General features: G+C 38.7%; 3 protein-coding genes across 8 annotated transcripts in view; 2 read left to right on the top strand and 1 right to left on the bottom strand.

The window, feature by feature from the left end:
- The window catches only part of CCT8 (chaperonin containing TCP1 subunit 8), a 56846-nt gene that overhangs the window by 11667 nt on the left and 17203 nt on the right, over positions 1 to 27976 (top strand). The gene's annotated exons all lie outside the window — the stretch shown is intronic.
- USP16 (ubiquitin specific peptidase 16) lies at positions 1590 to 23792 on the bottom strand. Of its 2 annotated transcripts, none has more exons than XM_065862622.2 (18): positions 23643 to 23792; positions 21540 to 21638; positions 18250 to 18431; positions 17495 to 17598; positions 14974 to 15077; positions 12991 to 13169; positions 11877 to 11969; positions 11060 to 11190; positions 10612 to 10699; positions 9694 to 9772; positions 8737 to 8828; positions 7881 to 7937; positions 6709 to 6876; positions 5453 to 6125; positions 4706 to 4800; positions 3377 to 3463; positions 2034 to 2190; positions 1590 to 1923 (listed from the first exon to the last, which is right to left on the bottom strand). In XM_065862622.2, the coding sequence occupies exons 2-18, from the start codon at positions 21598 to 21600 to the stop codon at positions 1799 to 1801; spliced, it is 2475 nt and encodes an 824-aa protein (XP_065718694.1). In that variant the 5' UTR covers positions 21601 to 21638; positions 23643 to 23792; the 3' UTR covers positions 1590 to 1798. The 2 variants fall into 2 exon arrangements, with proteins under 2 accessions (XP_065718694.1, XP_065718695.1); XM_065862623.2 differs by lacking the exon at positions 23643 to 23792 and adding an exon at positions 22991 to 23389.
- RWDD2B (RWD domain containing 2B) lies at positions 23509 to 27934 on the top strand. Of its 5 annotated transcripts, XM_065862628.2 has the most exons (6): positions 23848 to 24158; positions 24662 to 24880; positions 24970 to 25037; positions 25756 to 25832; positions 25917 to 26121; positions 26741 to 27934. In XM_065862628.2, exons 1-6 carry the CDS (start codon positions 24078 to 24080, stop codon positions 26976 to 26978), a joined length of 888 nt encoding a protein of 295 aa, XP_065718700.1. In that variant the 5' UTR covers positions 23848 to 24077; the 3' UTR covers positions 26979 to 27934. The 5 variants fall into 5 exon arrangements, with proteins under 5 accessions (XP_065718701.1, XP_071666373.1, XP_065718700.1 ...); XM_065862629.2 differs by lacking the exon at positions 23848 to 24158 and adding an exon at positions 23509 to 23580 and having other exon boundaries at positions 25756 to 26121; XM_071810272.1 differs by lacking the exon at positions 23848 to 24158 and adding an exon at positions 23540 to 23563 and having other exon boundaries at positions 25756 to 26121.

The following is a 27976-nucleotide window of genomic DNA, read 5'->3' as shown; positions in this document are numbered from 1 at the left end:
CTCTCTAGAGGCTACAGCTTCCTCCAAGGCCCATGTCCATCTGCTCTGGCCTGGGGGCCTCCACAGCTGCAGTGCAGTCTGGCATAGTTTTCTCCATGAGCTGCAGGGGACAAACAACATGGTTTCTCCAGGGGATCCCTGCAGCTTCTCCTCCCACCTGGGTGGTTGCAGAGCTGTTGCTCACACTTTTCCCCTCACTGCTGGGCAGCATTTTGTTCTTTCTTAGGCTTTCCTCAAGGTGCTATGTCTTGGCTGTGAGGCTCAGCACTAAGGTGTGGGTCCACTGGAATCAGCTCTGTCCAGCACATGCCTGGCCACTCCTCACAGAGGCCCCTGCAGCCCACCCCACCATCTTGACACCTACACCCAGTGCAGTGGATGAGGGAGCCTGACTATGAACCCCACTGCAGGGAGCTCGTAACTTCAGGGAGGCATAATCTATAATCATATTCCTTACACAATATTGGAGTGTAAAAAGTCAAATTTGCAGTGAAATAAGTACAGCAGCAGGTCTGTGGCCCATGCCTACGCTCATTTTTGTTACATCTATTTCACCCTCACCCTTTTAAGAGTCTCCACACTCTCAAAATGGCAGCGACAAACTGGATCTCATTCTAATGGCCTTAAAAATAAATGCTGAGCTGTGAGAGCTCGCATGATGCAGGCTGCTGGAATCTTTCAACTGAAGCCCCCTGTTAAGATTCTTCTCGGAAAGTAAACAGCTTGTGTGTCTCAGCGCAGCTTGAAAGGAGAACTGCACTTGACATTCAAGCCACTTCAATAATTAATCCTTTTATTACTCTTGCCAGTGCTACTCTGTTTCACAGCCAGAAGGGAGTGGAAGGAGGGAGTGGAAGGCTAAATCAAGTCTGGAACTATATCTTATGCCTAAATAAGGCTGCCATACAACAGCTACACTAATGCCAGCTTTATAGTCAGTTGCTGCTGTAGCTGAAAAATAAGGTCAGCAAGTTTTCAGAAGGATTGGCATACCGATATAGTCAGCTGCACAACTGCTGCTGACTGTGAGGATAACAAGAATACGTAAGACTCCCATTTTCTTAGCAAGTTTGTTGTGAAAAATGCACTGAATGTAAGCAGCTGCTGCTCTAGCATGGAGAAGCCAAGATTTTATTTATGTGAGGCCTAGCCTGTGGAGAACTTACACATCACTGTGAGACTTGTTTTTTTTTCACCCGTCCAGCATCAAAAATCAAAGCTGGAGCAGCCCACAGCAAACAGGATAACAGTCTGAGCTCTCAGGCTTGCCAAACTACTAGCATAAGAATTCCTAGAGAGTTTGGAAAGTGAGGGCTCCTCTATTGGACATAAACCAACAATGGAAAGAGGCCTGATGCTGGATTTGTCTCAGCTCTAAGATGTGCAGGAAGAAACAGCTTCTTATGCTCAGAACCCAGTTGTAAAATACATGTGGAACAGATGATGGCCGAGATAACTACAGTTCAAAATTACAGCTGGTCCCTTCCAAGTGAAAGATTTGCTGACTAAGATGTATAGCACTTGCAGGAAACTAAAAGTAGAGGTCACTCGTCTGTGCCAACACAAATTACTCAATAGAACCTCAAAGCTGTAACTCTGAAAATACTTTTATTTAAAAGTAGAGAAAACACTGGAAAAAGTATAAGTTAACCACTTGTCAGTGTGTCTAAGAAGCACAAAGTATATTCCCGTAGTTGGATACAGTGGCTGCAACAGTTAACAAGGTGATGTGCAAGTCTCTGCCTTCTTTCAGACCACCTGAAGACGGCTGCACACACAAGGCGGCTTCTCAGACGAGTTACAGCAGTCGCTCATAGAAAAGGAGATAGGCTTGCGAGCTCAGCACTTTCGATGCAGACACAGCTTGCACATGGGTATCGCTGATGTGGAACCACTGTCCTTTTACTGGTTCAGTTTCTAAAGCTGTGAAAGGAAGAATTTCAGAGTAAAAGTTATTACAAAGAATTGAAGCAATCAATCGTGTTACTGTTCTATGGTAAGAAATAATTCGTAAAATATTTCTAATTATTTACCTTGAGGACACTGTCCTCGAAGGACAAGATCAGAGAGATGGTTGTTCATACTTCTCATTTTAGCATAAGCAGTGTAGTGCCCAGATCTCATTGTTCCGCTATGTTCAACAACTCCATAAAGAGAGTACAGTACTTTTGTATTTCCTTCAGGCACGTTCTATAAAAGCAAAAGTTTAGGTATGACAGTCAGTGTGATGGCCTTGAAGTGCCCCCCCTCCATCCTTTGCAAAACAAAGGACTCATTTAACAGTATGTGTTATGCCTTAAACAGCTGTTTTTTGCAACTTTTCACAGGAAAAGATAGGTGGCTGTGAAGACAGACATTTTATATTTTCTTCTTGAGGTCTTTGACAAACGGAGGCATAAATTTTTTAACAACAGTGTTGGAAGTCTACCAAGGTCTCATAGTTAATTGGAATGACCAAGATGGGTCATCTGGTGGACAATCAACTGCTAGGAAAAAAAAATCACAAATTGCCAGCTACTCCTAAAACAGACAAAATAACTCGCTTCTGGTCAGCACTGTGACCATTGCTCTAATTTTTCAACTACCAAGTCATTTCTGGAACAATTTTCTTAATGAGCGTGAAGAGCGCGCCGAGGGAGGAGACAAACCACCCGTCCCCCATCTCACGTGCAAATGGACTGGGTTATAGAACTTCCTCACTTGGGACACTTTTTAGGCTGTGTTTTGTGTGTGTGTATGTGCGTGCACTGCGCAGCATTAACAAAGTTGCGCACCCACCACCAAGACAGCTACAGAGAACAATGGAGTGGTGAGATCTTACCTCTTTTTCTGATCTCTCAACCTATCTCTCTCTTGTTCCTCTCTCCCTTTCTTTCTAACTTTACTCTGGGCATGTAAGAGTAATATCGTGTGAGTTTTGAAGTCTTGCTAAGTTTATGACACAGTTACCAACTTTTTCCAAGTCACTATTTATTTGCTGTAATTCCACTAAGTGTTTTTAGTAAATTCGTGATTGAATTGAATCTTTTGGGTGACTGTCATCACTTTGTATCACAGTGTATTCAGAGCTAACTCATCCCTTATTTCACCTGGTGGGACAGGACAGTCAGGTATTGAGTTGTAAACAAGGCTCGAATGTAAACTCTTCGCTTTGCTTTGATCTGTTTGCTGCTGAAAGGGCAGCTGGTTACAGATTCATGCAAGCACTACCACTACGATCAGTGGAAGTACACAAGTTGCACTTGTAAATAAACGTTCATTATCACACAAAATAACTGAAGCTTGGCAAGTGTTCTACAAAGATTCTGCTAAGCAGTTTAATTGTGAAAGCACATTAGAACATGGGAAAGGAGAATCTGATTGTTTTCCTACTTACTTTACATTTAGTTGTACAGAAAGGAGCCAGGTCTATCACTTCTGGAAACTTGATATGCCTGTTAACTTTTCGTAGATTAAATCCAGCCTTAAACAAAGTAGAGGAAAACCCCATAATGTTAAAGTGTAGCACATTAAAAGCATGCTTAGTTACTAAGTGTTTCAGGTTAATGTTTCAATGATACTAAATTAGTTTAACATTACACAAAATTGGGAAAAAGCAACTTTTTGTTCCTCCAATGCTCAAGATTGCCCAGCATTACCTCCTTGTCCCCACATACTGCACGGGAGCACAAATTAAGACGGCTCTTCAACTCACTCTTATGGTAACTTAATGGTACCAAAAGGAGAAAAAAAAATCAGCTGTATGTACACATGTAACTATGAAGACATCTCTTGCTTCCCAGATACTGTAGTATGCCTGAGGATCTAATTTTATACTGTCAAAACTGATGTAACAACTTCTACTTCCACCTTATTCAAATAATCTTCCAGTATCAAACTGGAAAAAAAAAAACAAAAGGAGAAGATGACAAATATTATTTCCCCAATCATGTTATAGTCTCTTGGACCAGGCTACACATTTCCATTTTCACTGTGGAATTGCTTTTCATCTACTTAAAGTTACCTCCCTTATTTTTCAAGTATTTTGACCAAAATACCGAACTGTTTAAATTTAGAAGAGGCAATAGTTCTTGCCATCCCCATTCCTTTCCTCTTTCTTTCTTGAAAAGCTAAAGCCCTAAATTAATTTTTTTCCTACAACTTGGAGAAAAGGTAAGCCACTTTACTTGGTGTCTATAAATAAGACTTAAGTTGCATTGACCTCCATTGAGTCTTCTCTTCTTCCCTCAGTAAGGCTCAGAGTCCCATCTTTTCCAATTCTATTGCCTGATTTGTTACATTTTTCTAGTAAGGGATCCTGTCTATCTGTACTGAAATGTAAGAGTCCATAAACTGATGTACTAGCAGGAAACAATTAATGCTAAGATACTGCTTAAAACAGTGAGCTATAACACATAGTGAGGGGATATATTGCAAATGGCTCATAAAACAGTGTTTTCCAGATAACTAATGAAATTTTATTACAGGAAAACACACCCCAACTCCTCAAAGATCACAAAAGCTAACCCTGAACACCAATGCCTTCCAAACCTTGGAAAAACAAAACAAAACACAACACAAAAAACCCCACCAAAACACAACAGGCTTATTGGAAATGAAAATATGCTAACATTACTTCTAAATTAAGCTAGTACTATGTGCACATGTACATATTAAACTGATACTATATACATACACGTTCTTGCAGTATCAGTCTGGCACTTACCTGCTGAAACCTCTTTAAGTGAAGAGTTAAAATAGGAGGAGCAAGAGAGATTAGCATCTGCTTTTTGGCATTAGTATAAATACACTTATTTTCACCTGCAGAAAAGAAAAGCCACCATTGATTAACTTTTACATAAACGTTAAAACAATAACTTATTTATTTTCACTACTTAGAACAATTCCCCTTTAACATGATGAACTGTACAACAGCTGCCACCTTGCAGATCCCATATCACAGAAGCAACTCCTCACATCATGTCTGAGCAGCATCAGCACAAGCAGGATGAATTCTTGCTTGTTCTCCACTACTCTCATAATCAGAAATTGCATGAAGCTTATCTTGGCCTTTTGAGCAAACACCAACATGATTTCCCTATGACTGTTACAGCAAAATTTTCTCATCTGAGGAAAGAATGGAAAAGTCACCTGTCACTCCCTACATTCATCCACATAATGAATTTTTAGATGGAAATGCCTTTCCCCTTCCCCCCAAACTCAAAGCCACTCCTCTTTGCTCACTCTTCCTTTTCAGTCCTGCAGTATTCTGTACACAAGCTTCTGAGCCTACCGTTCCACACAAACTTACTTGCATTAATCTGTGGATTCTCATAACCTCCCCACTGAATACTAGTTCAACTGATTCAAATTATACGAATACCATTTTAGGGACATTCCCCCCCACCTTACCCACCCAAGTAGCAGATAGGGACATATTTGAAGTTTTCTTTGAAAATATAATTTTTCATACTTTTTACGTTGTTCTTTGGTCCATTACATCTTTGTGTACATACATCACAGAGTAGTTTATTGGTCTCAGTAAGTTTTTCATTGCGGGTAAATTGATACAAACAGTGATGGACTGAACCTTCTTCCAGGTTCAGTTCTTCCCTGTTTGCAAGAGTACAAAATGCTGTTTCTGGATCTTCAGATGATACTTCACATGTCTTGACAGGAACAGCTGGAAGTTCATCTAAAGTACTTATATCAGATTCAGCACTGGCACCCAAGTGTAGTTTTGAAAAGTCGGTAGCAAGTTCTTCTTCATCTTCATTTTCATCCTCCTCATCTTTCAAAGATAGGTTGTCAAGTCCATTGACAATTGTTATAGGAGAATCTAAGCTTTCCATAGGGAGATCCACAGGAGACTCATCTTCTACACACTCTTGTTCTGACTTTCCTGTATTTTCATGCGCGCTCTGAACTTCTGTACTACTTCCCTGTATACTCAAGTCTTTTTGAGTTAAGCAGTTATCTTTGCAATCATTTGATGATTCCTCTTCTTGCTTCATATCAAGAGTTTCAGAGTTGATTTCTGTCTCTGATTCTTGGTTATACTCGGTATCTTTTTCTGCCTGTTGAGTTGCACAGATATCTGTCAAGTGAAGCACCTTTCCTTGAAGTTTTTGCTGGCGGCGCTGGCTCTGTGAATTGGAATAAATAGTGTATATGAATTCAAAAAGCAAAGCAAGTTTAAATGATATTTCACATTTCTTACCATTTCTTTTAACAAAATTTTTGTAGCATGCTATAGCTGCAACAGGCAGGAGAGGAGAGAATAATCTGTGATCAGTTCAACCAATACTGAGTTTATCCTCACTCAGATGTAGTTGCCACTGTTACTTGTCATGGAGTATCTTCAAAATACAAATAATTATTCCCTTTATATCGTCCTGATCTTTTCTTATGTTTGTATTCTAATGGCCTGTGAATTAATGACTGGAGAACAGTTGTCTGACACAAATTAATGCTATTTCAGACAGGCAACATAAATTTCACATTCCTCTGGATATTAGCTTATTCCTAGCACAGCAACTCTTAACAGAATATGAATCTAGATCTTTGCTTTTAAGAAATTACAGTTGACTTCCCAGTTGTGCATTTGAGTGAGGAGAAATTCTAAGCTGTCTCCTTATCCTCCACCTAAATCGAGGAAGCAAAAAGAATGTTTTACCACAAGTTGCAAGCACTTTCATTAATAAAAATGAAATACTTATTAAAACCAACCTTGGCTTGCTTTTTGGCCTGTTTCTTTGCTTTTTTCTGAAGGTGCTTACTTGTACCAGGGGGCTCATCTCTCTGCTTAAGATAACAATCATTGTTTTTATCTTCTTCATCTTCTGATTCCTTTTCTTTGCTTTTTTTAAAGTTTCTCTCATTTGTAATTTTTACTTTCTACAAAAAAAAAAAAAAGCCACAAATCAACCAGAGAAGTAGAGGTATTACTATCCTGAATAACAAAATAGTACACCAAATAAGACTGTAAAGATGAGATGTTATCTGAGTTTTCAGCTCAAGATACAACATTTAAGTGACTGTAACATACAACTAACTCATTTATGCCACCCTAACATTTACAAGAGAGGTGTCTCACTCCAGAGGAAGTCCACATGAAATGACAACTTGCAGAATTAAACAGTATGCAAAAGGCTATCAAGGGCCAAATTCTGAATCCATAAAGGGACAACTTTACCTTTGGTTCTAACAGATGTAGATCTCATGAAGTGCACTGAAGAGTAACGTTTTACACAACTGAAGAGTTTTTCAGTTGAACTGCCTGTCACAGAATTTGTTTGCTTCTGCTAAAATGAAATTTGTTCATTGTAGAAGACATATGATCCCTTTGGTTGGGCAGTTTCATTTCAATACTTACTAATTAGCTTTTGTGTAAGTAATGCTACATAACCTATCTGAAATATTACTCATACAGATTATCAACATGAAACACAAAGCAAATCAAGGATTTTGAGTGTCTAAGAGCAATTACATAAATCAAAATTGACCAAATAAGTATTCACATACTACCCTTTGGTTTTACAACAGTGAAGATGAACTGGGAAACATTGCTCTTTGCAACTCAGTCTTCTACAAGTGAGACAACACTGGAACATACTACATTATTCCCTAAACTAACCTCTCCATTAGAAATGTTTACTGACAAAGCAGCAAGATCACCAACAGACTATCAGTGATTTTCCATAGACAGTTCATGAGCCACAATGTTCAGGAATGACTCCCATTAAAATCTTATTCTCTTTCTGGGCAAATTTATAATTTTAACTTTTAAAAGAGACATTTAGAAAGATGTATAAATTCATTTCCTAGTGATTATATAACAAAGTTGATTTCATATAAGGAAACAAAAAATAAGCCAAAAAAGCAAATGTACAGTTTCTTACCTGATCCTCTAGTACAGGAAGTGACAAATCAAGGAAAGACTCATGGACCAAGGATACCTTTAAACGAACATTTTAGAGTCCAATTTAATTTTGTTTGGAAGTGGTGGGCTTGCTCTCAATAGGCTTATCTGTATGTAGCCTTGTTTGCATTCAACGTGTGCTTTCACTTGTGCATATAAATATAAAACACAGCCTATCTACCTTCACAAACAGCTATCCATGACCACAATCAAGCAGTCGTTACCACAGATATAAGCAAGAAATGCTTTTACACATTTCAGATTCCTAATGGCCTGGAATGTGAGAACCAAACTTGGGGCCTATGAGATTGTAATCTGCAATCTCTCACAACATTCATCTGCTAGCCCCCACACTAATACCCTTAATTACTTCTCAGGATGCATTATCCCAATAGTGCCTTTGTGCTTAACTGTTCTCCTGACAATCCCACAGTCATTCCAGCGTAGGAAAGGGAAAGACCTCATCATCTGACGAAAAAGGGCCCCCGGCAGTGTACTGCCACTAGCAGAACAATTCATCCCCTCTACAACTTATAGCACTGGAAGGTGTTGATCAGGAATCTGTGCGCAAATTCTTCTGGCAGAGGCAGCTTGCTATTCCTGACCTCTTCTTCTGGAAAGGGACTGAAAGATTAGCTTTATAACATAAGGGAAGAAAGATTTCAGCCAAACCACGTCCCTCTTTGAAAAGCATGCAGCTAATCAACTCTTAGAAGTGTACTAACTGAAGCAAACCTCTCCAATTTCACTTATTTCTACATATAATTACTTAAAGATTCTCTTGCAGATTACATAAAATTATACCCTGGGCTATTCAAAGCAGGCAGTTTACTTACAGTTCTGCATTCCTCACACATAATCGTACTGGTTAATTCTCCACCAAAGAGTCGATCTACGAAACTTTGTATTCCCTTTTTCTTTTCATATTCTGAGAATTGACAAAGTATATAGTAAAGTTAATAACATTACATATAATATACTGGCAATCAATTTAGTTATGGCATACCAAACAAAAAACGAAGAGAATACAGTATGTGAGATCTATGATGGAACATGCTGGCCTGTTCTACTTTCCTCGGGAAGTACAGCAAGATTCTTAAATTAAATTTATTTAGTGTATCAAAGGAATGGGGGTGAAAACGCATTTGCAGAAGATAGTTTGATTGAACCAAGATCTTTACTGCTTTCTCAACTCTAACACATTTTCCTCTTTCCTCAGAAGTACTGCACCCCAGTAAGAGTTGCTTTTTTCTCTCAGGACTTAAACAGCTGCCTGAACCTAAAAACCAAGCACCAACTTTTGTCTTTATGGGTGCCCTAGAAACAAACCAAATTTCTTCAATTCATATTTTCAGTGTAGCACATAGCCTGTCTTTAAACTTGCCTTCATCTCCAAACCTAACTCATGCTGAAAAGTTTAAAAAGTCTTCTGTTCACTGTCTTTTTTTTAAATACCACTCTTAAGTAGCAATGGACTATTAGGACTGAATAAATCTTTACATTCACATGCTAATATTTTAACTTCTTGCATAATATTAGAATGATTAGACACCACCCAAACACATTTTAATGTATAGTGTCTACAGAATCAACTCTGTCTTATACTGTCAAGAAGGAAACGCCAAGTTCAGTAAGACATTTAAATAAATAGACTAACATTATTGAGCATTATCATCTAGATACACACATATTCAGGAGATGGTATGAAGTTGCACAATTAAACAGGTAGCTTTTTTATTTGATACTGTTAGTGTTTGATGAAACAGAAGACTTTATCACAACATGTATTTTACCTTTAATTTTCTTTTTAAGTTCTTCTTCATTTTGTTTGTTAGAGTCAGTCAGCGCCTTCAGTATTCCAACACTTATTTGCTAAAATTTTTAAAACAAATACAGACTATAAAATTTCCTACGTTATTTCAACTAACTAGTTCATTTTACAAAATGTTTCAGATGGTGGGAAAAGTTGAATATTTGCCAACTGAGAGAATCAATACAAACACAAATGCCTGCAGAGACACAAAATAATTCCTGCAGATATTAAAAAAAATAACCAACCGAGAAACAAGCTTGCAACCATAATGTTGCAAGTAGTATGTAAGAAAATCAGTCTGAACACTAAATACTTTCCCAAATTAAAATTGGGAAATTTCCATAAGTGAGTTCCTAGGCATTTCAGAAATTAAGACAAAAAGGACATTCTTTAGGGTCACTACACATACTCCAAACCCACATTTTCTGTAGTAGTTTTGGACAAGTCAATCTATTTCTAAAGGTCAACAGACATTTATATTAGAAGTGTTGAATTAACCAAGGACCTTTAGAGCAAATAAAATTGAACCTTTCTATTTGATTTCATTAGAAAAGTACAGAGAATCATCAGCACGCTGCTTTCCAGAAAGAGATGCAATATCATTACCTGAGAAACCTAAATGACATGTACAATATATGTAAGAGATATAGGCTACAAACTTCTCTTTTTGAATAGTTTTGTTAAATGAAAATAGTAGTACCTGTGGTTGCTCCTTCACAACCCCATTGCTTAGAGGCTGCCCAGTTCTACAGCTCTGTTGCTCACCTATGGGCAGCACGAACCGCTCCACAGGGGTCGACTTGCAGAAAGAACGTTCTTTCTGCCCTCAGCAGGGGGAAAAATCTTGGTCTGGGGTGTGAAGAAGAAACCTGTGCACAACTATGAAATTAGCACTCACTTGGATTTCTTCCGCTCTCATTCCGTCAAGTAAGTAACGAAGCAGTTCATGGCTGTCTTGCTGCTGGTAGCCTTTAAATCGTATTGCTCTGTTAAATGAAACAATAATTGCAAGGTGTAACTAAACTTAGAGATAGACAAAGTAAAAATAATTCATACCAGACACAAAAGGACCATCTCAAGTGTGTATGTATATAAAAGCAGTAACTGTCTAAGATGGTATTTTCTAAAGATATGAAGTTATCTAATCAGGATATATCACTGAATAGCTTACATTTTATTTCATTTATATTTTGCTCTTTATCTCCTTTCTAAACTTGTTAACTATTATATAAATTTTATATGCTGTGATATGAGCTCGAAAAAAAAGGGAGAAAACTGATCTTATTTTTAAACAACTAACAATTTTTTTCACACCCACTATGAGATGCAGTTGTATAGATACTCACTTTTTACAAACCTGAGCAAAAAGTTCCTTAGGAGTAACTACCCCTTTTTTTGTCTCTTGCATTTCTGTCAGGAACTGATACATGGCTAATGTCAAAGGACCTGGCTGATCCAGTTTTATCAGCTGGGGTTCCTGTTAAAAAAAAAAAAAAAAAAAGAAAGGAAAACAAGCAATAAAATTGTTTTGCCTTAATTTGGTGACTCTGGAGTAAGTTTTTCCTTATCTAAACACTGCAGGTCTTGAAAACGTCGTTATAAACTAGCACACACAAAATTCCAAAATGGCAATAAGTTAACCTGACAAAAACAATCAACACATGGTTTCCCATGAGACAATACCAAAACAGTGGGCTAAGAATCATTCATTAATTATTATTTAGTTGCAACTCTGGATTTCTTGCTTTTATTAGGAAAATACCACAGTATCTTAAAATGCACAACCCTTCTTTCCTATCAAATTCCTAACTGTAATGATAGGCGCATTATTTAAGTCAGCTCTGTAGATATCCTCTAGTTTCCTATTTTGCATTTAGAAAAGTGATGCTATAGCAAAAGTTACACATTTTCAGCCTTTAAATAACTTATTAATAATGTAAATACTAATACTTTATTAAAATCACTGCTCTTTCACTTTGAAAGACCTCTGCGGACTTCAGAAGCAGCCCTATGTGAGTCAACAGCAAAGTTCCCACTGATCTTACAACTCAATCTTGTTAGCATTTAGCTGAAACAACTTTAAAATCCAGAGACGAGGACTGCTTGTTTCTTTAACAGATTGGAAGGTGGGGAGAAACACCATGGAGGTCGAAGCATATATACCATGAATAACTCGGGTGACTCGATTTTAACTGTTGTGCCAGGCATTTTAGCTTCTTTAAGCAGCTCCTTCAGGACTGGAGTTTGTGATAAATTCTGCAGAACATAAAGGAAAAAGATTGGTAACTGGGGAACAAGACAAAAGACAGATGAGTTCCACTAGTCACGGAATTTGTAGCAACCAAATTAGCAGCAATTTATTTTTTCCAAACACAGAACTGGAGTGGTAACTACCACTCAAGAAATTCTAACAGCATTTAAAAGTACATTCCATATAGATAATGGGACTTCCAAGTGTCCTCTATACATACTGCTTCAGATTGCAGAAACCCTGAATGTACTTTTCTTCTACAGACTGATCTTTCAACAGTCTATTTACTAGTGTCTGTTTCTAAAATCAAAAGGTAAAATTCAGAGTGCATATTTGCTTGTTTTAAAACATGATAAACACAATAAAATCAAATGTTTTAATAAAATCTGCAAGTACAATGGGAATTTTGTTTGAGTAAAGCTTCAGTATCAAGAGCCAAAGAGCACGAGATTACAGGCGATTTTAAATACACATGGAAGAGCAAGTTTATTCTATCCAAACACTTCTGAGCTGAGCAAGACAAACAAGATGGAAATGCAATATGGTCAATCTGTTAATATTTACTTTTATTTGATTTCTTGTTGCTGAGACATTTTTGTTTCAGTAAACACCCATGGTCTTCGTATACTAATCTCATACATTCTAAGAAGTCACTAAGGGTGATGAGCCCGACTACTTTATTTTTTTTTACTAAACTAGGAAGTTGGCGTGCTTAATCTATATCAGTGAAAGATGCTGTCCCTCAAAGTCAGGGCAGTTTGCTATATCTTCCCTTAGAGTAAGTCTCAACCTGCAGCTCCATTTCTTCATATTTCTCTGGGACAAGTCACTGTTTTTAGAATGAACTTATCATTCTTGGCAGATAAAAATCACATTCCAAATGTGACATTGTACAATACTGGGAGTGGGGTTGTTGTGGGTTATTGTTGTGGGTTTTTGTGTTTTGTTTGTTGTTTTGGGGTTTTGTTGTTTTTTTTCCTCTTGCTATTGAAAAAAATAAATTAAGAGCAGCAATAACTACCATACCTGCATCACTGCATTAAAGAAACATGTATTCCCCAAGTTACTAAGTCCTTTCACAGTCACTTCCAAGTCAGCACTTGAACGAGAATTCTCTTCTTTAAGCGAGATTTCTTTTTCTTGCTCATTTTTGCTGTCTTTTTCTACTTTCTTGTTTTCTAATTCTTTGTTCTCTTGTTGTTTTTCTACCGAAAGAGTAAAAAAATCATACCACATATTAAGCCAGTAGGAGAAAATGGGATAGGAAAAAGTTACAGGCAGCAGCAATTTACAATGTTTAGAACTTAAACATATGATAATTAATTACGCAATTGCACAAATGTAACACTACTGGCTTAGGTTCTTAAACTGCCTAAGTAACAGAAGTTTAAAAAGAAACAAAAACAAACAAAAAAGATTTTCAAGAAACCCCTGAAATGCCATTTCAGATAAGCATACAATTTAAACATGCCACTTGGCCCACAAGTCATTCAAGCTAACAGTCTCTGCATGCATTATCTGAAATTTCAGTCCTGTTGCAAAATCTAGAGCTTTATGCAAGATGGCATCTGAGATAATGTCCCTTTTGACATGGCACTATTGTCTGAGATGAAATGCACAGGACTCTCACTGCCAAAGCATTCTCATGTTCATGTCACAAACCTAAACAGATGAAACTGGGAAGTTTATATTTCTCAAGACACATTTTTCTCAAAAACTACTTTGGTGTATAGCTCAAAATTTCAATGACCTGTTCAATAAAACCATATGGGATTTCCAGGTAATTTTCATAATAACATCCACACTGGTTCTGCCAGTTTGGCAGTCTACTATTGATAAAGTTTCTGATAAATAGGGCTGGGAGCCAAGATTAACTTTAAGTAATGCCAGCTCAGAGAAAGGAAGGAAATGAAGCAATACAGTCTTCGCAGAGGGACAAGAAACCATGAATGGACAACAACAGATGGAACACTTGAAACAGGCTGCAACTGCACCCAGGTATTTGTCCATTTTGTAGTTCAAACCTGAGAAGAAAATTCTAACAGCTGATACGAAGTTCAAATATTAGATGTAGAGAAACTATGTATCTGGTAAAGACTGATGAAAACCACTCAAAGATTCTGGTCCTTGTGGGAAAACTTCAACTGCTTCTTGAAGAAATAGTCAGAGACAGCCACTTGGCACTGCTGGATGGTTGTGATCTGCTTCCCAAGGCGGCTGTGATTTCACCCAAGGATAGGATGGTGTTGGAATTTTTCAAAGCTGTGAGTTACAGCATTTATTCTGATACGCAAATTTTTCCAAGTTTGCTAGTGGAAACGGCTTGTTCAAAACCAGTTTTGTCGTTGTGGAAACTGGGGGTTTTGCTGGGTTTGTTTCCCTTTAAACAACTACATTTTGCAGACAAGACTACAGGATGAACACATTATTTTAGAGAGTTCTGAATGCACTCCAGCTACCTATACTAAATGTACAGACCCAGCAGATAAATCCTCTTGTATACTCCTTCCATTAGGAAATCTGCTGCAACAGCTGATAAATTCACAAATACCTACAAAAGTACTTTTAAAAAAAGGAAATCGAATTCTCCTTAAGCAATGACAGTTTTCCTTCAGATCTCAAGATGGACTGAGCAGTGCTGATGAATAAACACAGAACTAAGTACTGAAAGTCAATTTCTTACAGAATAATCAAACATCACACTTAAAAAAAAAAAAATCACATAAAAATAGTAATTTTTTTCTTCTATTCATATGTTTCTAGTCTGTAAAAGTTTTGGGGACACTGAGCAAAATCCTGGTCTGATTAGGTCCATGGGCTAGGATGTTACTTACGCTAGCAGAATTCTGACAAAGAAAAAGCTAATTTCCTCTTTTTTTTTTTTTTCCTGATTTACCTTAGGGTGCTTCAAAAGTTAAATCTAATTTAGTGTATGCTCTTGATTTACTGTACTGTCTCCTATATTTAAGGGCCTTTCTGATTTACTCTACCTGTACTACAGTTACTTACCTGTACGTGATGAGTCAGCACAAACTTGTTTTCTAACATAATCCACAGTCTGACCCAATCGGGTTGAAGTGTTATAGAAGACTTCATTATCACATATGTAGCACCTGTCTCCGCCCCCCAAAAAGAAAAACAATTAATTCTATTTTTTCTATTGTTAAAAAATCCTAAACTATTTGCTAGTTTGATGCAATTCGTTACATAAAGTTAAAAATTATGAGATTCATTTTAAGATTCAGAAGTCCTAGAGAAGAGTTCTATGTATTTCTGCTCAACAAAATAAGTTTAAAAATTATCTTTACTAAATTGTTTCAGTGACTGGAGGCTGCGATTTATAAATATAAATTGGATCCTTAAAAGATGTGCTTATAAACCTAGCCTGCAAAAAAATAAATGCAGGGAAAATTTCGCTGAAATCTAAAAACTAAGATACCACACCCTAAAGGACATGACTTAGAATGTTATAGCATGGAAAAATATTCTGAGTATTCTAGCCAAGCAAGTACTTCATTACATTTAAACTAGATAAGAAACAAATCAGCATCGTCCATTAGTCCTGCACACTTTTATTTGCTCTTCTGTTACTGAGACCTATCTATTTGACTCTTTATAATCAAAGAAGTGTGTGGTTAGGTCACTAATCCATTTTAAACAAAATTGTGAGAGAAGCTCCAGTGACAAAGCTTAAAGTAAGAGTACAGTTCTACTGGAAGACATTCAGCAGGAGAGCTGGAAAATCCGATTTCATAGTTCTGCCCAATCACCTCTTCAAAGAGGTGACAAAAGGTACTGAAGAGAATGCAAATACTTCTGCACTTTGAAACACATTCATTGCAGTTCTTAGGCACAAATGCATTTAGCAGATTTCAGGATTACTATAAGTCAGACTCTATTTTCTGATATAAAAAGTAGCAGAAGTCTGCAACAAAGTGCTTCCCTAAATCTCTAGCATCCCTGGAATTAGCTGCAATTTTCATGTTTCTTCACGTCTCATTGAAAAAAATGGCTCAACCTTTGGATCCCTGAGTAGGCGTTTATTGTCTGTCTGATTAATTATAAAAACAGGCATTCTCACTGCTGGATTAATGAAGGACAGTTACTTCCATGGGCAATTTTTATCATAACCTTTCACTCATCAAAAAATTTTATAGGAAGACTTGAAGGAATCAAAGGATTGGAAATAAGGTTTTTTCAATGATGGTTATTTGACCAGTGAAGGAAAAACATTAACTAGATTCAACAGGTAAGTCATACCAGTACTAAAAACATGTACAATAGCAATTGTTGTAATGCCAGAAGAGTAGAACTAAATGACGTATTTGAACTCTCCCCCTTCTCTCCATGTTCAACACCTTTTCTTTTAATCATTTACAGGTACTATTCAACTCCAATTTCAACTACATTTGCATGCACACTACAAAGAGATCTATTCATGCATTCATAGCATTAATAAATTCTGATAAAAAAGGTTTCTGCTTTTATGTACCAAGCCCACTGTGAAATACAGTTCTTGATTGTAGGTTTGATTTAAAAAAATAATTTATACCCAATATATAAACTTCTGAATAATTTCTTGTGCAAGTTTGTACAACTAAGAAATTACAGATGGAAGCAAAATGTCTTGCTTGGACAATTTCCTCTCATTTTCAAGTACTTTGATTTGCAAACTATTTAAGTTTTACAACTGAGAAAATAAAGCTATTTAAAATAACCATTTTGAAACTTGTTTAAATTCTCCAAAAATAAGTTCACTAGTTCATTAGTAAAAATGCTATTAAAGTCCATTTCCATTCTAGAGTTCAATAAAAATACTGATCGCTGCATATAAGAGTGCTAAATATGATCAAGATATAATGTTTTATAAAATTAACATAATGACAAGTAAAAAAAAAAAGATTACAAAGCAAAATGAAAACTCCTTATGTAAGGCACAGTATTTCTGTACGGCACAGTTTGGAAAAATCGAAGTTCCTCCTTATATAGTAACAAGCTATTAGTTTTGAGAATATTCCTTTCAGAATTCCTTTTAAGAGAAGGAAATACTACCAAGCAGATGGAATTTGTATTCAGCGATGCAGTAGCATTGTGTAAGTCTACTGCTGTGCTGCTTAACTATATATATAGTAATAAGTCATATTTATTGGGAAAATTAAAGTAATTAATTTTGTCACTAACTGCGCATCAGAAAGTAGCTTCCCCGAGGATGGAAGTTAAGATTTAGAGCTACATAATGACATACATTTCTACATGTCAGTAGCCTCAGCAAAAGCAGTAAAATATGAAGTCAACAGCATATATTAGTTGGTCAATTTCAACTTCAATTATGAACATTTTCTAGTTATATATTTTACAGGTAAAATTTATTCAGCAAATCTCAGCAAAGACTGTGGGAACTTTGTGTGTGGAAATGCTTTAATAATTTCTACAGAGAAGCCCTAGAAATCACAAAGAGAAGAAAACAAATTCTCTGTCAGCCTCTGTTACCCTCTAGATATGTCTTATAACTGTTGCCTGACAAACTCACCACACACTCCAGTTGTCCAAACTGAGAACCAAACAATGGGGATCTGATCTTGGTGTTGTATAATGCTTTAAAGCATGGCCTTCTGGAGAATTTCTGCCACAGCCCTATAATGTTGATAACCAGAAGCGTCACAAAATCCAGTTGACTATCAATGAAACATATATAAAGTCAGAGTACAAAAAAAGTATTAAAATAAAAACTGATTAATTATGTTAAACTAATTAAGATGAACAGATGGTTCTCTACTTCAAAACACTTATTTCTGCAGAAAGAGAAGTAACTTACTGGGTGCAGAATAACGATAAAGTTGCTCAGGGACTGAACACCTAATTTACGAATTCTGGTTTGAACAACTTGGAGAACAATACAGAACAAAACCATAAACCACTTCAGCATGCAGAGTTCTAAGTGAAATAAAGTAATGCTAGCACAAGATCTTATTGCAAAAAAAAAAAAAAAATCACAAATTAGAAGCATTAATTGAAATTTTCTTAGCAAAATAATTTGGACTTTCTAGGAAAATAAGTCCTCAAGATGGTGACTTAGCCTTAAGTCTGCTAAATGCTTTTGTGCCAAGCTTCTAAGTACTTCATTTGCAATTCAGAGCAGACATTTTTAATCACACTAAAGTATGTCAAATCATTTATGTAGCACCACCTTTAAAAATAAAGAGTTTAACTAGAACCTTTTTTTTCCCACTGTATTATGAGGCACTGAAAGATATTAAGACAAGTTAACAACAAAACACAAGATACCCTGTGGCCACATTTTAAACATAACCATATTGAAGGGCTTTCATCGGTCTCCTCCTCAGATTTCTCTTCTGTCTTATTATCTGCCTTGCAGTCCTGACAAACATGCCATTCCACCACATTCAGTAGTGCCTTTTTCAGATGACCTTGCTCCAATCCTTTACGAATATGTTTGCACACAGGTTCTACAAAATAAAAAGCACAAGATGGATGTTGGTATCATAGCAAGTGCAAATGTCTCTAAACTTCAAAGACAGAGGCAGCAATTCAGAAGCTAGGATAGCCTTTCTAGAGCCAAAGAAACATTGACAATTCAGCAGATGTATCAGAAAAAAGCCTTTGTTGTCACTGCTCACAGTCTGGGGATATTGTTGATGCATCCTAAACTACTGCATAACTAAAAGAATAAAATAAATTAAGAAAAAAAAAGTATCACTCAAATCTACATCTAGTCAGAGGAGCTGACAAAACCTTTGGGTACAAACCTACCTACTGTGTCAGGCTGTGGGCTTCTATTATTGTGGCATTATGATTCCCAACCTGCCAGGGAGCAGCCACAGCCCAGTGCCATGCTTCCCAGCACCTGGCTGGCCTATGAAAGTGGAAATTATGGAGGTTACGCTTCCAGCTGAGCTGCTTTACTGAAACTATGTAGAAGACTATGGTAAAGAAGAATAACACAACCACCCTACCTATAGCCCCCATTTTCCAAATCGAAAAAAAAAGAAAACCTGGGGAACTACAGGCCAGCCTATCTCACCTCTGTGCACAACAAGATCATGGAGCAGATTCTCCTGTAAACTACGCTAAGGCACATGGAAAATCAGGTGACTGGTGACAGTCAACATGGCTTCCCTAAGGGCAAATCATGCTTGACCAAGCTTGGTGGCCACCTACAACAGGGTTACAGCATTGGTGAACAAGAGAAAAGCAAATCATGTCACCTATCTGTACTTCTGCAAAGCATCTGACACTGTTGCGCATAACACACTTGTCTCTAAATGGGAGAGACATGGATTTGATGGATAAGGAATTGGCTGGATGGTTGCACTCAGAGTTGTGATCAATGGATTGATGTGTATCTGGAAACTAGTGACAAGTGGCGTTCCCCAGGGGTCAGTATTGGCACAAGCGCTGTTTAACATCTTTGTCAGCAACGTGGACATGGGGACCGAGAGCACCCTCAGCAAGTTTGCTGGTGGCACCACGCTGTGTGGTGTAGCCAACATGCTGGAGGGAAGGGATACCATCCAGAGAGACCTTGACAGGCTTGAAGAGCGGGGACTGTGTAAATCTCATGAAGTTCAACAAGGCCAAGTGCAAGGTCCTGCACGTGAGTCAGGGCAATCCCAAGCACAAATTCTGGCTGGGCACAGAACAGATCGAGAAACTCAACACGACCTGGCAATGTGTGTTTGCAGCTCAGAAAGCCAACTGTATCCTGGGCTATATCAGAAGTAGCATGACCAGCAGGTCAAGGGAGGTGATTCTCCCCTTCTGCTCTGCCCTGGTGAGACCCCACCTGCACTACTCTGTCCATTTCTGGGGCCTCCAAAATCAGAAGGATGTGAACCTGTTAGAGCAAGTCCAGAGGAGGCCACGAAGGTGATCAGAAGGCTTAAGCTTTGAGTCCTTCTATGAGGACAGCCTGAGAGAGTTGCGGTTGTTCAGCCTCGAGAACAGAAGGCTCCAGGAAGATCACAGAGCAGCCTTCCAGTACCTAAAGGGGGCTAACAAGAAAGCTGGAGAGGGACATTTTACAAGGGCATGTAGTGATAGGACACGGGATAATGGCTATAAACTGCAAAAAGGGTAGATTTAGATTAGATATAAGGAAGAAATTCTTCACCATGAAGGTGGTGGTGAGGCACTGGAAAAAGTTGCCCAGAGAAGCTGTGGATGCCCAGTCCCTGGAAGTGTTCAAGTCCAGGCTGGATGGGGATTTGAGCAACCTGGTCTAATGGAAGGTGTCCCTGCCCATGGCAGAGGGTTTGGAACTAGATGATCTTTACGGTCCCTTCCAACCCAAACTGTTCTGTGATTCTATACCATTATCACTTTGCACTATAATATGACACCCTACTTGGAGTTGCATCTTCTGGGCCTAGTGTGAATTCTATTTAATCAAACTCTGCTAAGAACAGTTACACTGAGAACAGGCATCTGTTGTTAAGAGCTACTAACACACATTTAATTATCTTATTTCTTCTTTGTTTAATTTTTAAAGCTGTTGGTTACACTGTCACTTGAGTGAAGAGAAGCTGCCCGTAAGCTTAAGTCATGTACAGAGAAATTTGTGATTGACAGACAATGTATATGTGTAAATTGATTCAAGTTCTTCCAAATAAAAAATGAAAAACATTTTAACTTTGACATTGATCCTGACTCCAGGGAAGAAACAAAAAAAAAAAAAAGGAAGCTAAAAAGCCATAGGACAGAGAAGCTACTACAAGACCAGGACAACAGGCCACTGCACTGAGCCTTGTGCCTAAAACTGTAAGTGCTATCTCTCCCAGCTAAATTAGCACAGCTCAACTCATTCCTACAGTCGGGATCAACAAAAAATGTGGGCAAGACATAGTCTGTGACCTGAGAGACAAGGTGGTAGAAAAGAATACTTCACAGAACAAGCAAAAACAAGAGCTAGAATAACCAGGGTAAAGAAGACAACAAATAAAACATCAACATGGGGGTGAGATCCAGTACAGCTAGAAGGAGAACATTAACAATTTGGGATTTCCTCTAAAGGAATAGAAGGCAAGGAAGAGAAAGAAGTTTTAACCAAAAAAGCACTATGACTAGAAAGCTGAGGTGTCCAGGGTCAGTACCAAGTTAGTTACTAGTGTAAAGACAAATGGTTTCACAGAAATATTTTAATCCCAACTTTTTTTGCCGAAACAAGAATCTTCTGCAAAAAATTCTTCATTACGAAAATGTTACTTAAACCTATGACAAGTAAGCAGCTGACTCTACAAATACTTTATGTTCTGAGGAATTTTATACAATTCAATATGATCTGTGTAGGAGTAAAGAACTGTGTGTCTGAGCTTCTTGAAAAGCAAAAAATCCTAGTTTTCAAGATGGGATTATTATTATTTTCTAGCGTACCTAGAAAAGTAGTGACACTAATGTTTCTTGGTAGACTTCCATTTCAATTATACAAACCCACACTTTGTAAATGCAACTTCAAAGCCAGTGACTAGTGTAAAGGCCTTCTAATGTTAATGAGTTTTCGAGACCTCTATGAGGTTAAAAGAAACATTATGACCACACACTTCTCTGAGGAGACATACCCAGCGTATCCAGAGACTCATCAGACTGTGCAGTTTTGCCTTTGATCCGTTTCTTTCCCATATTTGTAGTCTGTAATTTTTCTTACATGGAACAGTGACCTAGCAAAGAAAAACACTAAATTAGAAAGTAGATTTTTGGTTTACTGGTTCACTGCTGAACAATAAATTATTTCTATGGCCAAGATGCCCCTTGAGATGAATTAACTTGTTTTAATTTTACATTTTCAAAAGAAAATTATTTATACTTTAACACAAAACATTTGCATCTGTTGTAGAGGCAAGATCACTGTGTGAATTATAAATACCAAATGATTTAAAACCTTAAATAAAAAAAGATTGCACAAAAGAACAAGATGGGAAAGTCAAGCACCAAAAATCCTATACAATTCTAGGACTTGGACTTTAACTATCTAATAACACAGAGATTTTACCTCAAAAAAATTGGATTTGCCCCAATTAAATCTTCAACTTCTTTGCAGTTACAATTTTTCACTTTACTGCAAATTCCTGTAGACTTGATGAAGTCTGACACAGGCAAATACTCCAACATATTTGAAAATATATAGACAATAGGAGCTCCAATTTTTCAGTTTCTTCACTGGGTGAGATTTATCGTTGCCTTCCCTACATACCAAGCAAATAATTCAGATGGGGTCTGTTATTTGGTATATATGTAGACTGTTCTAGACAAGGGTCATCTGCCAGTACAGAGTCCTAAGCCAAGTGCTTGCCTTCAAAAAGTTGGCTACTGCACACATGGCAGGACATTTGTAACCTGTAGTCTGTAGCCCCTGTAAGGCCCTGTGTCTTCTCTCACAAAAGGTCATTCAAAAAGCTCAGGTAAACCTAAAAATCAATATATGCTATACTGTGAAAACATGAAAGCTAAAACGGTTCAAAATCAAATCTCTGCAGTCTTTGCAGGCTGGCCTAACCCGGCTGTCCACCCGTCACATAAACACGTTGAAATAGCACCAAATCTGACTTATAACATCCGCCCTGTCAAAACCACTTCTCAGCTCATACTCAGCAACACACCAGCCATAGAGAACAGCTGCCTGCTTGGAGCTGTCACAGACAGAAAACGAAGCTGGCCCAAGAGAATCAGAGAGAAACTAAGCTAGGAAGAGTTTAGACATGATATCCACTGAGGGCTTTTTGTCTCCAAAACGTTTTCAAAGCATCTCTTTTTGGAAAGATTACCCAATTATTAAATGACAGCCACTTCATTAAAAATAGAATTATCATCTTTTGCAACTTAGCACTTTGTTCAGAAAAAGAAATGACAGTTCATCCAACAAACTCCCTCTACCATACATTTTTCCGCAAAGAGCTGCAACATTTGATCTTGCATGAACAACTCTAAACCCTTAAAATCCTTTCCAAACTGACTTTGCTCTTGCCAGGAAGACGGGACAGCACAAACACCTGTAGCTCTTGGTTTAACTCACACTGTCTCCGGGCAGACTTGTCTGACGGGCCCTTCACCAGACTCTTCCACACAACAGCCTACATGAAGAAACGCGCTACAGAGCCCAATAACTAAAGTGATACAGCGACGGCTTTTTTTTTTGTTTGAAAGAGGGGTCTCGAAACGACCCAAACTGCACCTGCGTCGCACGGAGTACTGGGGAAAATGCCCCCAGAGACACGCGCCTGGGAAAACACCGCGCCAGGCCCCGTCGGCCACCTGTCACCAGCGGGGAGCCGGCACTCCCCGTCCCGAGGTCAGCGTCAGGGAGCAGGTGCGCCCCGGGGACTCGGCACAGACGGCTGGGCGCTCGGTTCGTCCCTCCGTCGCCCCTCGGGCCGCCCCACTCAGCCCGTCCCACAGGTAGGGTCGGGCCGCCCACGTGTTCCCCGGCGCCGCCGCGGCCCTGCCGCCGCGCACTCCCCGGCGCTGCACCGCCTCGCCTGCTTCCGATTGGCCCACACCCGCCTCCCGCACCTTCACTGACAGGCGCTACAGCCAATAAGAAAAGCCAGGCGTCCGGCCGGAACAGAGAGTGTGGAGCAGCAGAGGAGTGAGTCACGGGCCAGGGTAAGGAGGGCGGCCGCAGCGGTAGGAGCGCGACAGCCGAACCGGGGGCTTTCATTCCTCACCTGCCGCTGCCGCGGGGCGAATAGCTTGGCGGCACATGGCTCCGTCTCGGGGCAGCCCAGCAACTTCACCTCATCCCCAAGCGGCTGGACAACAGTCACCGGCCGCCATGCGCGCTTCCGGCGCGTTGCATTGTGGGGCCGTGAGCACACGGCTGGGGGAGGGGCATGGTGAGGGGAACGAGGGTGAGGACTTGGCCGCGCATGCGCCCGTACTTCGTGCCGCCCCCTGCGTCCAGTGGCGGTGCCGGTGGGCACCCGGTGCCGGGAGCTGCCTCCGGCCGGAGCCTGGCTTGCTCGGCGGGGGAGTGGGGTTTCCACCTTCGCGGCCGGCAAAGCGGCAGCGGCTGCTGCGCCCCAGGCGTGCAGCCCTGCGAGAGAGAAGTTTACTCGGTGACAGCACCGTGTCCTGTCCCCTCGCAGATCAATTGAAAACACATGGACTGTCACGAAGTATCTTCATCCTCTGGACTGCCCAGCATATATGAGCCGGTTTTGATGAGCTTGGTTATAAGGCTGGTGAGGGGCTTGGAGCACAAGTCTGATGAAGAGTGGCTGAGGGAACTGGAGCTGTTTAGCATGGAGAAAAGGAGACTGAGGGGAGACCTTATCACTCTCTGCAATTACCTGAAAGGAGGTTGTAGCATGGAGGGAGTTGGTCTCTTCTCCCAGGTAGCAAGTGACAGGACAAGAGGAAATGGCTTCAAGTTGTGCCGGAGGAGTTTTAGATTGGATATTAGGAAAAACTTCTTCATGGAAAGAGTTGTCAGGCATTGGAACAGCCTGCCCAGGGAAGTGGTGGAGTCACCATCCCTGGAGGTGTTTAAAAGACATGTAGATGAGGTTCTTAGGGACATGGTTTAGTGCCAGAGTTAGGTTATGGTTGGACTTTATGACCTTAAGGGCCTCTTCCAACCAAAATGATTCTATGATAAGGGTTAATATAATTTACGTGGGGTAGTTACCGAACTTTGTCCCTTATTCAAACCCTGTTTTTCTTCCCTAATTTCTTCTATGCCTAGGAAACAACAGGAATGGCTAACCAAGAAGAAGCTGAGATACAAATTTCGGAATTAGATTTACTCTCGAGCATGTTTCCTTATGAGGATGAGTTCATTGTGACTGACCAGCTGGCTGTGGCAGAACTAAAGCACTATGTTGAAAATGAATCTGCAGAGATGCCATCTTCAAAAGTTCAGTTTATACTGAATGTAAAGCCAGAGATCTCTAATGCTTCTATGGTATTGTAAACACCTTTTTTTCTGTTTTTTTTTTATCCTAAGGGATTTTAGGGTTTACTTGAACTGAACATTTGCTCATTTGTTTTTAGGTGGAATTCTCTATGACGTGTGCCTTACCGTTAAAATATCCAACTGTTCTACCAGAAATTACTGTGAGGTATGGCATTAAAAGTACTGCTAATAAAAACATCTAGAAGCTATCATGTACTACATAAATACAGTTATAATAAGAAAAAGCAGGTTTTTTTTGATATTTTACTGTGAAATTAAGCCAGATGGACTAGAGTCTTGAAGTAAAACAAGTCTCCAAGGTTGTGATTTCTGAGGTGTCCTCAGCAAATAAATGAGAAAGATAGGACAAGCATGGAGGAGTGCCAACTTCTGAGCAGAGGGGTTACATGTAGATACTGTTCATAGGTCTCATGCTCAAGAAGACAGACTGTTGTCCATTTTGACAAGGCTTAACACTAACTAAAGAAATGAAAAGTTAGTCAATGGTCTTATTCTTCCCTTGTCAAAATTCTGTTACTCCCAGGCTTCTCTAGTTTTGTTTTGTTTTGTTTTTTTTATTCAAATGTTTCTGTTTAAAGAAATGGCCTCACATGTTACAGGAAGTTTGTTCAGCTACCATACTTACATTTCAAGTACCTTTTTCTTGATTTTAATTTACAGATTGGTAATACTACGTATGAACTCAAGAACTAGCACACCAATTAAATACTAATTAAGACCTTTTCATAACTAATATGACTTTAATTATCAATAGCAAGTGCATACCATCTAAATATGGCCTGATGTTTTGGCAGCTTGAAGTAAAACTGCTTGAAAACCATTACATTTTAAGCATATTACAAGTGCATTTATATTTTTTTTAGGTCATCATTATTAAGCCGATCTCAGCAGATTCACCTGAACTCTGATCTGAAAACGTATTTGATGCAAAACTGCAGTGGTGAGCCCTGCATGTTGAGTGCAAGGGAATGGGTTAAAGACCATGCAGCTGCTTACATTGACAAAGAACTTTCATCTTCCTCAGTGACAACATCAAATGCTGTGCAGTCAGAAGACATCACGTTCACTCGATTGTGGATCTATAGTCATCACATTTACAACAAGCAAAAAAGAAAGAATATTATTGACTGGGCCAAGGAACTCTCTCTGTCAGGTTTTTGCATGCCAGGGAAACCAGGTGTTGTTTGTGTAGAAGGTCTACAAACTAGTTGTGAAGAATTCTGGTCAAGGTTGGTTTTTCTTAGTACTTAAATGCCATCAGTAGTCAAAATATTACATTTTTTTATATTGTTCATGTAACTAGAAGGTGGGAAATCCAACCACTTTCCAACCTGTAGGAGTCTGCAAAGTATTTTTGTTTATTCTAATGTATTTACAACTCTGAATATCCAGTGTGCTGTTGGTTACAGCAGTTAAAGCTACAGGTACCGCATGGTGCACATTTCTTTCTGTTTCATTTTCCTCTGTGTTTCACTTGTATAGCAATGGGCTGCAGCACCCCAGTTGTGTTAGATATGTGTGCTGTTATATCGCTTTACATTTGTGTTTTATTCTGCTCCCAGCATTTATGTTTCTGAGCACTGTAATTGAAACCACATCATCATCAATTATTTTGTGAGGCATAGCATTAAGGCTTTTGAATCCTGGGGAAGTATACACATAAACAAGCTCCTGCGTATAGGAGCGTTTATGTGTGAGTAGTTTTTCTATGAGCAGCTAGGGAACCATTAGCTCTGTGAACATATATGTACAAATGGAATTTATTGGCTTTTGAGATAATAGCTATGTCATGGTGTTTTTTAAAACAGTCTTTATTTTATACATTCGTATTTCTCCAATTGCTTTCAGAGTGAAAAGATTAACGTGGAAAAGAATTCTCATTCGTCACAGAGAAGATGTTTCTTTGGAAGGTGGAGGACATGCTGACATTCAGAAACATAGAAAGTTTTCCACTTTGGAAGAAAAATCTTTTGATGCACATGGTGCCAGAGGAAATCATATGGATTTGGGGCAGCTATATCATTTTTTAGAAGAAAAAGGATGTGCTGACATTTTTCAAATGTACTTTGGGGTTGAAGGGCATTGAGGACATTGAAGATGACCACAGATCCAAGTGCCTGCATTTGTAAATTAATCCTTGTAATAAATTCCTTAGCTGTTCTGTAACAGTTGATCAGAAAGGGAATTAATAATTTGTGGTTTATGTGATGACTCCTGTTTTCAATGAAAACAAATATCCACTGAAATCTTGAATAATAACAATGACTAAATGAATGCTTTGTTACACTTTCTGGTTTTAAGGACATTTAGGGTACATGCATAATTGTAATGAAAGAAAATATGTTTGATAACCTGCTGGGCAGTTACAGAATTATAGATGAACGAATAGATAGAATTATGGTGAATGAATATATGAATAAGAAGAGACAAAAATGAAGGGTGGGTCTCTGAGGAGAGGAAATGTGATATTTACATTGTTACTGTTTACATATGCTACATTAAGACTTTTTTGTAACAATCTGCTTTCTAGCTGAAAGTCTATTAAGCCATGAGATCAATGTTTTACTTAAAAAAAAAAAAAAAAGGAGGGAGCAGGTTCACAAAAGCCTTGTTCACACAAATAGGGTGAACTAGGACGACTACTCTAAGGTGTAAGAATTTTCTGCAGGTAACAGTGTGTATGCAGATGAGAGAGATACTGTGGTGGCTCTACGACAGCTGTAGCTGAGGACTCCTGTAGTCTGTTTACTCATCTCTTATAAAAGCAAAAGCTTACCAAGGACTGGGCTCCCTTTCAGTACACTCCAGTACAACGATCCTTACCTTACCCTGCTGAGTTCACAACTTTGCAGTGCACTGATTTAAAGTGCATTATACTGCAGCCTTTGAAGGTCCCTTCCAACCCAAACTGTTCTATGATTCTAGGATAAGCTTTTGAGGCTGGTTTCAGCAAATTTGTATAAATGAATGCTAATTTGTTTCTTTGGTCATGGATTCCGTATCTAAATAATGTAATAAAAAGCAGACATTGGTTGCCTCTGATGTTGATTAAATACTTCTCGGTACATCTGGTAAAATTCCTAA

The sequence above is a fragment of the Patagioenas fasciata genome, chromosome 1 (genome assembly GCF_037038585.1).
Source record: "Patagioenas fasciata isolate bPatFas1 chromosome 1, bPatFas1.hap1, whole genome shotgun sequence".
In the NCBI taxonomy this organism is placed as follows: domain Eukaryota; kingdom Metazoa; phylum Chordata; class Aves; order Columbiformes; family Columbidae; genus Patagioenas; species Patagioenas fasciata.
This window is presented reverse-complemented; position numbering and strand designations above follow the sequence as displayed.